Source organism: Gigantopelta aegis, chromosome 8 (genome assembly GCF_016097555.1).
Source record: "Gigantopelta aegis isolate Gae_Host chromosome 8, Gae_host_genome, whole genome shotgun sequence".
NCBI lineage: Eukaryota > Metazoa > Mollusca > Gastropoda > Neomphalida > Peltospiridae > Gigantopelta > Gigantopelta aegis.
This window is the reverse complement of record NC_054706.1, coordinates 35492879-35508400: the sequence shown is the minus strand read 5'-3', so window position 1 is coordinate 35508400 and position 15522 is coordinate 35492879. Positions and strand designations below refer to the sequence as shown.

At 33.9% G+C, this 15522-nt stretch overlaps 1 protein-coding gene across 1 annotated transcript in view; it reads left to right on the top strand.

The window, feature by feature from the left end:
* The window catches only part of LOC121379453 (hypoxia-inducible factor 1-alpha inhibitor-like), a 35582-nt gene extending 24634 nt beyond the window's left edge, over positions 1 to 10948 (top strand). The window contains exons 2-8 of the mRNA XM_041508097.1: positions 650 to 891; positions 2691 to 2839; positions 3396 to 3541; positions 4084 to 4190; positions 5001 to 5064; positions 7360 to 7467; positions 8901 to 10948. Of these exons, the coding sequence (XP_041364031.1) occupies positions 650 to 891; positions 2691 to 2839; positions 3396 to 3541; positions 4084 to 4190; positions 5001 to 5064; positions 7360 to 7467; positions 8901 to 8945 (861 nt within the window). The 3' untranslated portion in view covers positions 8946 to 10948. The remainder of the gene's footprint in view (positions 1 to 649; positions 892 to 2690; positions 2840 to 3395; positions 3542 to 4083; positions 4191 to 5000; positions 5065 to 7359; positions 7468 to 8900) is intronic.
* Positions 10949 to 15522: the final 4574 nt, after the last annotated feature.

Below are 15522 nucleotides of genomic sequence, written 5' to 3'. Positions count from 1 at the left end.
GGTAGGCTAATGGAATTTACAAACCTACTAGGCCTTTGGCTAGTGACTTTTCAAAAAGATTTTGTCGAATGTGATTAAAATTAGATCTACTGGTCTACCAGTAGATCCAACAGCATTGCATGGACTCCCATGTCCAGGTGACATTTCATCTATAAATAACAATTTAAATATCGCCTTTTATAGTGTTATTCGGGTGCATACAAATTCTAAAAATATCGGGCGAGACTATTTATGCAATAGGCGAACTTGTTGGTCTATTTCAACATTAAAAACACAGGGAGAAAAGTGCAGTAATAAACTGTGGATTAAACAGATTTTATGGCTATACCATCACAGGTTTTTTGTTTTTTTCATCTTGAAACCAATTTTATATAAAATTTTATATTGAAATTAGTTTCTGGCATACTTCGTAATTCACCCAAATCATTTCGTATACCCTCGGCATAATCCTGAATGTTATCAAATTCTTTTCAAATCACTGGCATGATTTTGCAAGTAAGGTTTTGATTGGTCAAATGAAAGGTTAACTGGACATGAGCTCGAACGGGGTGCTGTTAGATCCACAGGTAATAGTAATTAACCAGTGGACTTAATTTTAATTAGATTGGATTTTGTCATACCCTAATGTATATATTTTGTATATTTTCAGCAACCCGTTGTGTTAACAGACACTAATCTGGTGACATCGGCTCTTCACTGGAATGAGGCTTTCCTCCGCACACACATTGGAGATGGAAAGTTTACTGTGTTTACTTCAGACTCGCATAAGTTTCTATATTATGATGACAAAAAGCTGAAATTTGTGCCCAATTTCAAACCACCCACAAGACATTTGGAAATGACGTTTGATCAGTTTATAGACAAAATTGAAGACAAAAATAATTCTAAATGGTATGAATATTAAACATCTTTGTGTTGTTCGGGATATTGTGGAGCTGTAATGATATGGAGTTTGCCATTATTATGTATAGCTTTGTTTGGTCATCGCTGGTGCTTACAGAGATGGTATGGTGTTAGTGTAATCTGGAGTTTATCATCTGCCTGGTAAATGGTATTGAGTTTGTCACGATCGCAGTTAAATAGTATGGAGATAGCTACTCAATAAATATAGTATGGAGGTTGCTGTGATCTACTCGATAAATATAGTATGGAGGTTGCTGTGATCAACTCAGAAAATATAGTATGGAGGTTGCTGTGATCTACTCGATAAATATAGTATGGATATTGCTGTGATCTATTCAGTAAATATAGTATGGAGTTTGCTGTGATCTACTCCATAAATATAGTATGGAGGTTGCTGTGATCTACTCAATAAATATAGTATGGAGATTTCTATGATCTACACAGTAAATATAGTATGGAGTTTGCTGTGATCTACTCAGTAAATATAGTATGGAGGTTGTTGTGATCTACTCAATAAATATAGTATGGAGGTTGCTGTGATCTACTCAATAAATATAGTATGGAGTTTGCTGTGATCTACTTAATAAATATAGTATGGATATTGCTGTGATCTACTCAATAAATATAGTATGGAGATTTCTGTGATCTACTCAGTAAATATAGTATGGAGCATAATAGTTCTGTTTAAATTGTTGTATTGTTAATTTTAGATAATATTACTTTTCCTAAAACTGCTTCTCAAGTCATATACAGTGAAACCCCTCAAAACAGAACCCTCAGTAAACCAGAATTCACTAAAATCTGGAAAAAATATTTAATCCCGTTTTAAATATTGTTAATGAAAAGAATTGCTTTAAACCGAATATCCCGTCAAACCAAATTTGTTACTTGGTCCCATGGATATCTGGTTTAGAGGGGTTTCACTGTAAGGTTTGTTTTTCAAGAAATGTACAGATGTGATTCATAGCCTTGATAATGGCTGAGTGTGTCGGAAAATGGAGAAGACATCATTAATGTTACTGACGCATAACAGTGTCTAGACACCATAATATAACCAAAAATTATGTATTGTTACACACTTAGTTAAGTAATTCAGGCCTCCATTCCAGGTGAGAAATTTCAAATAACTGGGCACAATATTTTACGAGAACCGTTCTGTTCGTGTGTCGGTTACGCAACTTTAAAATCACAAGAACCGCCAATCTGTTACATGGTGAACAATTACATTCTAAAATTAAAAGTACCATATATCAGTAATAAAAGTGAAAATCAGTTTGTTTTTGTACCACCAATGTAGGACAGAATTGTAGTTGACAAGTTTTTTACGATTAGGTAGGCTTAATTCACCTGTTACGAGAACTATATTCACATGACCGAACAATGGGTTTCCTAAGTGAAACTGACGTAAACTGACTTCTGGTTGACTAAAATTTTGAAATATTGTCCCCTGAATAAGGAGTGCAGTTTATACACCTAAAAAACAATAAGCATCACAACCACAGATAAAGCAAAATGGGCGAGTGCAGAAATGCTACTTCTATCTTCTGTGAGTATGAAACAAGCACAAGCCACTTTTCATCTGTCAAGGAGAGTCCTGTCATTTTTATGAGTTGTCTGGATTATGTCTGTACCATTTAAACTTATCATTCTTTTGAAATGGTATAATAAGTGGACTGTCTGTAGGGCTAAATGGTGTGATCATAGAATATTTCTGTCAGTTTTTTTTATTGGTGCTTTGCTGCTTCACAGAATACAATTAAGAATGTGTGCTATTTTTTCTGCAACAGGTATTATCTGCAGCAAGGATTAAATGACACGGTTGGTACGCAAATTGTTTTTGATTTCATGGGGTTCAACTGGAGCTGGATCACGGAACAGCAGAAGAAAAACGGATGGGGAACTCTTACCTCCAATCTTTTGTTTTTGGGAATGGATGGTATGTCATATTTTTAATTAATTCAAATATATAATATTAAACTTTTTATGCATACTGTCACTATCTGTATAAACAAGGTGTTTGTTGTCATCCTAATATTTGTAGTAGCACAAACCAGATTTTACAAAAAAAATGAAAATATATATAATGCAAAGTGAAATGAAAACTGACTGCTATAAACATTAGCACACAGTCTCAAACACATTGGATATACAAGAAAATGTATTTAATATGTAATTTTAGTCACCAAAAAGACTTTGTTAGCTGGACACATCCTACAATGGCTGCAAACTCAGGATACTCTAGTAGTCCTTTTAAATTTTATCAGTTCCTTTTTTTTTTTCTTTTTTTTTATAAAATTTTAAGTCCTAAATCAATGAAACTACATACATGATGTACTTTAGGATTTTCATCTTAGATCGTAATTTAATTTTTTTTTTTTTTTTTTTTTTGATTTATTTTCTAAATTTAAATTTAAAAATCCAAAAACATTCTTCTGATGTCTTATCCTGATAATATGTATAAACATAGTTTGTTCTTTCTCATTCATCTTCAGGTGTAATAACGCCTTGTCATTATGATGAACAGCAGAATTTCTTTGCTCAGATCAAAGGATACAAACGGTTCCTTCTGTTTGATCAGGACATGTTTGAATGTCTTTATCCATATCCAGTTTTTCATCCACATGACCGACAAAGTCAGGTAATTATTGTACTTTTACAATAAGGGTTAAATAGTACTATAAATCTGTATGCTCAGGAAAAGACCACCATCACATTTACCATTTACCACTAATGTTTTATTACCATCAATATTAACTTGTACAGTGAAACTCCTCTAAACTGGACACGCTTGGGACCAAGTAAAAAGTCTGGTGTTAAGGCTTATCCGGTTTACAGAGGTTCTCTTCTGCACAGATATTTAAAAGGGAATTATGAAAAAAGTCCGGTTTTGAGGGAATTCCGGTTTACAGAGAGTCCAGTTTTGAGAGGTTTCACCGTGTCTTAAATTATATGGTTATCTAGATATAATGTCCATCTTGCACAGTTGATAAAGGCAATGTGAAAATATGTTTCCATAATTAATTGTAGTACTATAAGTAGCTTTTTGTGCATTTTCTTAGTTAAACCAACAATTTATAAATTGTTTAAATCACCAGGACCTATTTATAATGACTTGATTATTTCACTGATTTTTGTTTTCAGATCTTTTTATCTAAATTTATAATGAATGTTCTTTTATAGGTTGATTTTGACAACCCTGATTTTGAAAAGTTTCCCAAGTTCAGAAATTTGAAAGGGTTAGAGACAGTACTTGGTCCGGGGGATGTACTTTTCTTGCCAACATACTGGTGAGTTTTATTTACAGTGAATCAGTTTAATCCTACACTATTTTCAAAGTTATGTACTTCTACATTTTATTTTTACAGATTATTTGATTTGTGGGTGAAATTTTATCCCTAGATATTGTTTGTTTATTCAATGCAAAGTTCAAGAGTTTGATATATTACCACACTGTAATAGTTAATGATTTAGCAAATTGTGTTTAAAATATGTAATAAAATATGCAACCAATTTAATTTTCTACAATAAAGGCTAATTAAATATGCTAATTCTGCAGTTTGTGTTTTGGCAGACTTATTGTAAAGAAAATTTAGATAATTGAACATGATTAGTCCAAATTTGGAGATTTTGTAAATAACATCATGAGCCTTCCTTTATGCTAGGGGTGGGATGTAGCTAGGGGTGGGATGTAGCTAGGGGTGGGATGTAGCCCAGTGGTAAAGCACTCATTTGATGTTTAGGGTTGATCCTTGTTGGTTGGCCCATTCCCGTCAGTGCTCCACAACTGATGTAACAAAGGCTGTGGTATGTACTATCCTTACTGTGGGATGTGTAAATAAAAGATTCCTTGCTGCTATAAACAAAAAGAGCAGCCCATTGTGTTTTTTCTCTCATTATTTGTGAGGTCTTTAAGCATATGTTCAACGCTACATTACCCTACTTAAAATGTGTTAAATAAAACAGTCCTTCCTTCCTTTATGCTAGTTGTTTAAAACCTGTTCTATTGAAAATTTGGTATAATCTGCAAGTTATGATATATTGGAAGGTAACTATTACCTTTATTAATTGCAAATGAAATATCATTGCTTGACTTTCAGGTGGCACCAAGTGGAATCATTGCCTGGTCTTGGCAACACATTGTCTGTTAACTTCTGGTACAAGGTAAGACAAATTTGAAATCAAATGTTACACAAGTAGTGTGGAGCCGTGTTACTCTTGGATTCTCATACATGTACTTAGTACTAAACCAAATAACTGGATCAAAATTTTAGGTGCACCTAAATTTTGATAGAGCAGTTAACACCTCAAGTCCTGTGATTGGTGATAAATGTGAGTGTGTTGGTTGTAAAAAGAATTAGTTTCATTGCGGCAAAAAAATGTATGCAATTTTATTTCATCTAGTACCACTGTATCAAGTAGCCTTGTGCTTGAAATGAAATTAGCAGCTTGACTCCCAATTGTTTCCGATTCACTTTAAGGGTGTGGGGTTGTAGTATTTATATCCTTGGTTTTTATGTTGATTGATATGCTGCAGGTAGGAGTTTTAGCCACATATGTTACTATTGTCAATGGGATTGGATTTGGTAGCTTAACCTTCTGACTACTGCAGGCGAGATATCTCACCAGACGTCACACCAGTCGACATACTGTACACTGTATATTGTGCATTCCCCAATTCATATTTCCCGCTGTTTTGCACACAACACTCACTGGAAACGTTTTTTCTTAACAGGAAACAGTTTATTCTACAGCATGCTAGCTTTTGTTTGTTGTTTTTCTGTGGATAATAGCTTGGAATTTTGTGTTCAAAGTGGTTTTCGGCAAGTATTTTCACTTGACAACAGTGGCGACATGTCTCGGTCATTTTCAAGGATAAATAGCTGATTGTGACAGTTCATTTGATAATAAATTTGATTGTTTTAACAACAACGAAAATCACCAAATATTGCCGTATGAATCGTAGTTCATTTTTAAAAAACATTCTGGTCAGAAAACCACTGTAATCGAGAATAATGGACATAAATACTGGACAGCTGGCCACAAATGCCCATAAGTAAATGCAACTTTTTTTATTTTTTGCCTCATTTTAATTGCCATTAACTGATATAAAATATCATAAAAATTACAAAAACCCATGAAAATAATACTTACCGATTCATATATGAACTTTATTTTATGTATTTATAAAACATATAAGTGAATATATGTCAGTAAAAATTACAAACTTGTACCCACTCAACGTGGTTTTTGTCAAAAATTAATCCAGTAGTCTAAAGATGACATAATTTTGTGACTTATAAAATTGTTAGTGCGTTAGTCATCGTCCTGCATAAATGCATAGAAGTGATTACTCTTAGGCCTGCTTTCCTTTAACATGAATCTGCGCTCGATTTATCATACATCAGGCAAGTGCTTTACCACTGTGCCACGTTCTGCCCCGTTGCGACTATTACAGATTAGGAGAAGGCTGTAACTCTGTTAGGTGTGATGAGTTGACAAGTTAATCCTCTAAGTTAACTCATTGGGTTATTTGCCATTGCAGCTAGAAACTCTATGATATAGTGGGTTTCTGATATTATCCTGTCCTCTGTCACATTTGACATGTGTTGACTAGGGCTCAAAACTCGCCAAAAAATATGGTGACCCAAAAAATAATAATGGATGTTGGCAAATTAAGGTAAATGAACCATGAACCACACGGCAAGATTTTAATGTGAAATCAGTATATGCAATACAAATATTAATATTAATATTAATTTCATATGTTATAGCTCTAAAGAAGCTCGCCCAAATAATATTATTTGGGCGACTAACGCCATTATTTTTTAATATTTAAGTTGCCCTGTTGACTCTTAAAAACTACTGCTGAAACTGAAACACTTTCCCATAAGAGATAAGGTGGATACCTCCTATCATCATGGCATTCTTTTTGCATTCACCATAGTTTGACACCCAATAGCTGATGTATTTTTTGTGCTGGGGTGTCATATCATCATGATTTCTTGCTAACAAGGAGCGGGACGTAGTCCAGTGGTAAAGCGTTCGCTTGATGCGAAGTCGGTTTAGGATCGATTCCCGTCGGTGGCCCATTGGGCTATTTCTCGCTCCAGCCAGTGCACCACGACTGGTACATCAAAGGCCATGGTATGTGCTATCCTGTCTATGGGATGGTTCATATAAAAGATCCCTTGCTGGTAATCGAAAAGAGTAGCCCATGAAGTGGCAAAAGCAGGTTTCTTCTCTCAATATCTGTGTGGTGCTTAATCATGTCTGATGCCATATAACCTGTAAATAAAATGTGTTGAGTGCGTCATTAAATAAAATATTTCCTTTTCATTCCTTTCCTGCTAACAAGATCGTTTTTATTTCTCAGGAATCTAGTACGGCATTGTTAGGGGTTGATGCTTTTTCCTCATACTAGATTGATAAATCTTAAATTTTGTGTTTGTTTTTCAGGCAGGCCCAGTAGAGAAAATTGTTTATCCCTTGACATCCCAGCAGAAGGTGTCGATGATGAGGAACATCGAAAAAATGATTACAGATGCATTAAATAATACAGCCGAGGTGAGTCTACTGTATATCTTCGCCTGTAAGTCGATCTCGGCTATAAGTCGAGTCCCTAATTTCAAGCCCTGAAAACGTATTTTTTTATTGACCCGTTTAAGTCGACCCATGAAAAAGAACTTATTAATATTGAAGTATTTCTTATTTTCAGTACATGAGAACAATGTACACTATTTGAACAAAAGAACATTATTTTACAAACTTCGGTTTTCACGTTTTGTACATCGCAATATTCCAATCAAATGACATAGCATCAAAACGAAATATTCCCTTAGTAGATAGTGAAAGCTGTTTGACTGTTACCGTATGGCACTGTACAGCATGGTTTTGTGTACAGACAACAACGTTATTTATCAACACTGACAACAGATCACTACGATAAAACTGAAAGATTAATAAGTTAATCACATGTTTTGCCGCCATATTAATACATGTAAGGAGGATAACTCTGGAAAGTACACTGGTTTTTGTACCAAATGTTGAAATGATGTGTGTCCCTAGTGAACTGCTGAGATCAGTCTAAGCTATTTTGAGGGAAAGCTCAGTAATATTTATGAAGTTAATCATCGACAAAACATTGTTTGAACAACCATTAATGCCAGTGACCAGATTTCAAAATAAACTCAGGCAACAGGTAGTTAGTATTGTTTACATTTTTGCTATTAGTGATGACTTATTTTAACTAAGTGGACTGTTGTCTTGACATGTGAGTGAGATCGCACGCCTTTTCGCATAACCAAAACCGTTCTTATGCTCCAAAAAATAGGTTATAAAAAATTAATTTGTCAAATTAACATATTTGAGTATAAATACAGGGCATACTTCAACAAAAACTTGTAAAATAATCCCCAAAACGGTAATATTTTTGGGTGAAATTTTTTTACCCTCTTATAAGTCGACCCCCCAAGTTATAAAATAATTTTTGGGTGAAAAAAATTTGACTTATAGGCAAAGATATACAGTAGTTTGAAACAACAAGCAATGTAAACCAGCATTAATCATTTACAAAGGTAAAAAGGTGAGTCTAGTTTGAAACAACAAGCAATGTAAACCAGCATTAATCATTTACAAAGGTAGAAAGGTGAGTTGTTTGAAACAACAAGCAATGTAAACCAGCATTAATCATTTACAAAGGTAAAAAGGTGAGTCTTGTTTGAAACAACAAGCAATGTAAACCAGCATTAATCATTTACAAAGGTAAAAAGGTGAGTTGTTTGAAACAACAAGCAGTGTAAACCAGCATTAATCATTTACAAAGGTAAAAAGAAACAAACAAAAAAATCCAACCCAGTTTAGAAACCATTCAAATGTGAATATTCTTAAATGTTAACATTACATTCAAATACTCTTGAATACATCTGAATTTTTTTTAAGTTTTCAAATAGTTTTCTAGTTCCATTATACTTAATAATTACTTGTAATTTGTCTTTTAGGTAGCACCATTTTTCCAGAACTTGGTCGTTGGAAGATACACTTGATAGAACATCGCTGAATTATTTTCATTTATGGAAAATCTCCATATATTTACATCATGATCGTGCCATCCAAAAACAAGATATAAAACTGTTTAGTTTTTTTAATATATACAATATTTACATAGTGCTATTAGTGTTTTAAAAATATTTAATTTATTCACTATTGAATTTATGCACTGTCTTGTCCTTTTGAGATGAAGTACTTTTAATCTGGCTGTATAGGGGTTCACAGAAAAAAAGACTTGTTACCTACAAAGATGCCAATTACTTTTGGCATATTCTGCAACTAGTATGACTTCTACAAATAGCACATGAATATTGATGAAGGCCAAGTCCCAGTAAAATTTAAAGGTTTTTACTCTGTACTATTGTACTTTTTATATTCGTAATTGAGTTAAAAATCTGAACTGAATTTCTGTTATTTTGCCTTTTTCAAAAGTCAAGATTTGTGACATTCATAGGCCATGGTCAAATTGATCTGTGTTTTTGTTTTGTGTCATATGCACCCGCTTCACAATATGTTATGTTATCCATCAAAGTCGATTGCATTGCAGCACAATGTAAATGTGCAGAAGCAGGGATGGACAGGTCTGTTAGCACCATCTGATTTTAATATTTGACGGACAAATAGACAATATGTGAAAGCTCACATTTGACGGACAAATAGATAATATGCGGAAACTGGTACCAATGAAAAAACAGATAAATGTGATCGTGATCACTCATTTTTGTAACAAAGCTGTATAGGTGCTATCATACATTCTATGGCTGGAAGGTTTCTTTGTGCCCCCCCCTCCCCCCCCCCCCCCCTCCCCATATCCCATTAAAAATCTGGGTTCATTTTAATAGTGTGAGATATATGAAAATGCTGATAAATGCTTACCCACGTGGTATTTAAGATAATTGCATTGAAGTAGAACACCCATGTGACTTAACAGTATGTTATGTTACAAACATCTAATGAGTAGTGTCAATGGATATACACCACGTTTCTGCAATGCTTTAGTAGATTTAATTAAGCCATATTCGTTACAAACATTTAACAAAAATGTATTTCTGTTTTTAAGTTAAATTTTCAGTGTTAAGAAAAACAAAATCTTTAAATGTTGCCAGGGTGTAATATCATTCAAGCATATTATAAATGTCCTTCACAGCATTAAGAGTAGATGCAAAACCATGTTATCTCAAAGTTCTAATTTTCACTTTAAAAAAATGCTTAATATTTGGATTTCTGCACTGTGTCATATTTTTTATTCATGAGAACTAGGCTAACCGGTCTTTAAGTCCCTGGCAGTTTAGAGTCATAATTTGTAATGTAGTCACTGCAAATTACTTGTAATATTATAATATTTATGCACTAAGTGAATGTTCAAATCTACATTTATACTCCAAATGTATATTTCCCCTGTGATTTCTTTGCTTATAAAAATGCCAAATGTTATGTTTTGTACCGTAACTGACTCCAGGTTTACATATTGTGTGGCTAGTATGAAAACAAATAATGAGATAGAAGTTAACACTGTATACATTTTGAGTGCACTTTCTGTAACAGGAGTTTGATAGAGAAAGAGACGAACAAATATAGTGAAAACAGCAGAAAGTGTTCATTAGAAAACATAACAAGATAAAAAAAAAACTATTTGTGTGACGTACCAGGAGCCTTATTTGTCACATCATGAGTACTTTTATGAATAATATGGTGGGTCATGAGTTAATGTTTTTTCTATATATATATTTGTGAAATCTGTAACGCAAAGCTATGCTGTAGTAAAAAATCAAGTGTTCGATTACAAATATAATACCCCTCTTAGAGGTGAACTGAAATAAATAGATAAATAAATTAATTAAAAACTAGATTACTTCCACCAATAATAATAATAATCAATCAATCAATAAATACACTTAAAGTAAAGTAAATTGAGCCCAAACATTTTTACAATTAATATTTAAAAATTACTAAATAATAATTAAAAGTACAAAATTAATGAGAACCCACTCCTTCCCCCCCCCCCCCCCCCCCCCCCCCCCCAAATAAATAAATAAATAAATAAATGTCCTTCACAGCATTAAGAGTAGATGTAAAACCATGTTATCTCAAAGTTCTAATTTTAAAGTTCTAAAAAAAATCTTAATATTTTTTATTCTTGGATTTCTGCACTGTGTCATATTTTTTATTCATGAGAACTAGGCCAACCGGTCTTTAAGGGTGATGGATATCACAACTTCTTGAAAAGATTATCACCATAAAATAATATATTTTAATATCTTTTGATTCAGTATGTTATACAGATTTCTGTTTTATACATGTAATTTTGTGCACAACAAATTTAGTATGTGTAACTGTGTTGTTATAACTATTTGGTCGCTAAAAGAACTGCTGGTAGCATAAATAATAAACTGATTTCAACCCCTCCCTTCGCCACAATATTTATACTGCTGTTCTCATATATGCATTAAAGAGGTTAACTTTATAATAAAATTAAAACCAGAAAAAAACCCCAACATTTTACCAAGTTGTAGTCAAAATCAGGAGATAACAATACATATGTTTTCATTTCCAATAAAGGCTATTTTAATTTTACTAAACATATTGAAAATTCTGCATTAAATTGCCTTTTTGCAAAAAAGTGGAAAATAATATTGAGTTAACTCCCTTGAATGGGGACATAATTTGTCTGATTTTCCCCTTCAACTGCAACTCTATTGTGATGTACTGAAAATGATCAAGAATGATGTCACATGAATAATGATGTCATCCTTGTTTGGAATGTTTAATAGTATATGTACTTGTGTGAAAGCGAAAGTGTGAGTAACACGCTTTACTTGTTATTACAACTACAGTAATTAAATTTAAACTAGCTCATAGTTGACAATTTTATTAAAAAGTTAACCATTAAATGGACTGTCCCAAGTTACTGTCATTGTTAGATGATTCGGAGCATTTTTAACAACTAACCTACAAAATTAAATTTCTTGTTTAGAATATCACTGGATCATATATTTAATGTGTTTCTGATTGTCTTAATATTTGTCGTCGCTCAAATTCAATTTGATCTCCTTTTTTTCTCTCTTTTTTTGTATAATATTACATACAAAATCATTTGGAGGTGAAATCTAGTTTAAACTACTACAACATTAAAACAACCAGGGGGCAGGATTTAGCCCAGTCGGTTGAGTACTCACCTGAGGTGCTTGTGTTGCAGGATCAAATTACCTCGGTGGATCCTTTCAATTGATTGGGTTTTTTTTGTTCCAACCAGTGCACCACAACTGGTTAAAGGCTGTGGTATGTGCTTTCCTGTCTGTGGGAAAGTGCATATAAAAAATCCCTTGTAGCATGTTTTCTCTCTAAGACTATCAGAGTTACCAATGTTTGACATCCAATAGCCGATGATTAATCAATTAATGTGCTCTAGTGGTGTCGTTAAACAAAACAAACTTTGTAACATTAAAACAACCAGAAACATTTAATATTTGAACACAAAATGGGACAAATTTATGAAGCCCGTTTTTATTAAACATGTGTTCAAGCATTGTAAATGTACGTAGTTACACGCATATGTCATAAACAGGTTTTGTAAATTCGGCCCAATATATTTAATAGGTAACCTTAGTTGTTAAAAAGGGCTCCATTAGTCAAAAACATGTTACAATGACAGCTAACTAAGGAGTTGCTTTATTCCAATATAACAATAGAGCATTCATTCATCTTCTCTCAAGTCTTTCTGAACTTTGGTGCTTTGGTATCATTAGTAAGTTTGCGCTGCATTACGAACCAGTCTGGTAGGACTTTGCTGAAATGTTTCGTAGCCACGGTGTTCACATTCCAGAAGCAACTCATTCTCACTGGCTTTCCTGGGTCTTGTTCCATGAAGCGATCTTAGCACTAAGATCACCTTAGTGCATAAGGTAGCTATGCACATAAGGTGATCATAGGGCTAAGATCGCTTTGTGGAATGGGGCCCTGCCAAACAAGACACTGTATCCATTGTAGTATATCTGCTTTTGTCCATTGTTTTTATGTTTTGTTCATTGTTTTGTTAGAGACTACATGTGTAATTATTTTGTCTTGCTATGATAGTTATAAGTGACTTGTTTTTTGTCGAGTTTTGATTTTTAGGTCCCTACGGGTCCAACCCGAGACAACTATAGGTTTCTTCTCCATCCTTCTGTCTGTCCGTCTGGTTGTCTGTCCCACATATTGTTTCCTGGACTTTCTGTGCCTCAAAATGTTGATCCTAAATTTTGTACATAGCTTAGGAAATATAAAACTTCGTTTTCCAGACGTTTTCTTCGCAGTGTCTTTAGATATTGTTTATAGCTTTATCATGTACTGTTATAGGTAAAAGTTTGACTTTCATGTTGATTTACTCATTCTTCACACAGTTGGCCCTTCAACTATGGAGTGGGCAGAACGTAGCCCAGTGGTAAAGATCTTGCATGATGCACAGCGTCTCTAGGATCGATCCCCGTCTGTGGATCCATTGGGTTATTTTAAGACTAAATATCACATTTACCAAATATTAGATATCCAGTAGTCGAGGATTAATAAATCAGTGTGCTCTAGTGGTGTTGTTAAAGAAAACAAACTTTAACTTTGAACTTTGTAGATGCAAATATTTGTTGGCCTCAGAAGGGGACATGTATTGCTTTAGCAGTACTCTCAGAATGCTTGTTTAATGTAGGACTTAAAACAGAAACAAAACGTATAAGCTATAACGTTTTGTAAATTATTAAAATTTTGTTTGCAAATTAAAGTTTGTGAATGCTAATTGTGCAGGGAGATGTTTTGCACTTTGCCGTTAAAATCCAAAACGTGCACAGATCTTTAAAAGATCAATTTTTAAAATGGACATAATTATTGTTGTGTAGATATTTGAACAAAATTCAATTGGAATAGTTTTCAAAATGGTGGTGTTGAATTTTTATGGTCAAAACCATTAGCAAGAAACCTGTTTTAGCTTTATTAATCTACTTTGTTTTGTTTGTAGTTTGGTATCTTTACCACTTTGTGGATCTATACATATCACAGTGTTCTGATCCTTTTTTAAAATGTAATATTAGTTATGATTTGCTTTTTCATGCATTTTATATGAACTGTTTAATTATTGGTCTACACAATATATTGTAAACAATATAATTGTTAACAGTAATCAACTAGTTAAAAAACTGTTACCTGTTACCTTTTTGGTTTACCCAGAATTTATATATGTTAATTTATCATTTAAACCAAACAAAAAATGATGCTGTCAAACTTGTTTGTAATTGTTATTTTGTCGTTCGTGGAATTCACCTTCTGCAGGTGATTGTTTTATAAAACCATTTACCCAGACATCTTTTGTTACTATAGTTTGGTTGTGTATATCTTATGACTGCAGTTTTGATGACAAATTACAAGAATAAATGTGGTAACAAGACACTGGCTCAAGTTGTTTTAATTTGTATGAAAGGTAGTTGATGGGGAAAACCCCCAAACAACCCAGTCGTCTTTTGTTTTTTGTTGCCCAGCTCACTCCAGCCAGTGCACCACGACTGGTATATCAAAGATTGTGGTGTGCTATCCGGTCTGTGGGGCCATGCATGCAAATGATCTGTTGCTACTAATGAAAAAATGTAGCGGGTTTCCTTTTTTAGACTAGATGTCAAAATTACCAAATGTTTGACATCCAATAGACCGATTTATAAATCAATGTGCTCTAGAGGTGTCGTTAAAACAAACTTTAAGTGTTGCCCAGTTTAGGTAACCATATCCAGATGTCCCTGGTGAGATACTGAGTGGTCATAATAGCTGTATATGTATGGTATTGTAGTCTTATAAGTCGCTGAGACATACAAGCCCTTACTTCGTCGAGGAATGGATGTGAAGGGGACATTGAGTTAAATAACTTTTACATGTATATATAAAATACAATGACTTCAACATTATAAAGCAAAGTGATAAGACATGAAGCGACTATCCATTAACTTGTATCAGCCACAGGGCAGGACGTAGCTGTCGTACAGCTACAGCACTCGCTTGAGGCGCCATCGGTCTGGGATCGATCCCTGTTGGTGGGCCCATTGGGCCACTTCTCGTTCAAGCCAGTGCACCACAACTGGTATATCAAAGGCTGTGGTATGTGCTATCCTGTCTGTGGGACGGTGCATATAAAAGATCCTTTGCTGCCAATCGAAAAGAGTACCCCATGAAGTGGAGACAGTGGGTTTCTCTCAATATCTGTGTGGTCCTTAACCGTATGCGTGATGCCATATAACCGTAAATAAAATGTGTGATGAGTGCGTCGTCAAATAAAACATTTCCTTCCTTGTATTGGCTACAAAGCCTGGTTTTATACTTTCTATCAATTTTCTTCACAAATGCCATTTCCTGAGGTTCTGATTGATTCTGTGCCTTATCAGATCTCATACAAAACTTATGGCTACTTTATTAATTAATACTGTTGCGGATGAGGAAAAAGCATTTATAAATATCAGATCTCGTACAGATATAAATATCACTACTTTATTAATTAATACTGTTAAGGATGGGGGAAAATTGCATTTACGGTGGTCGGCGCACAAAAACTAAACGGAAAACAAC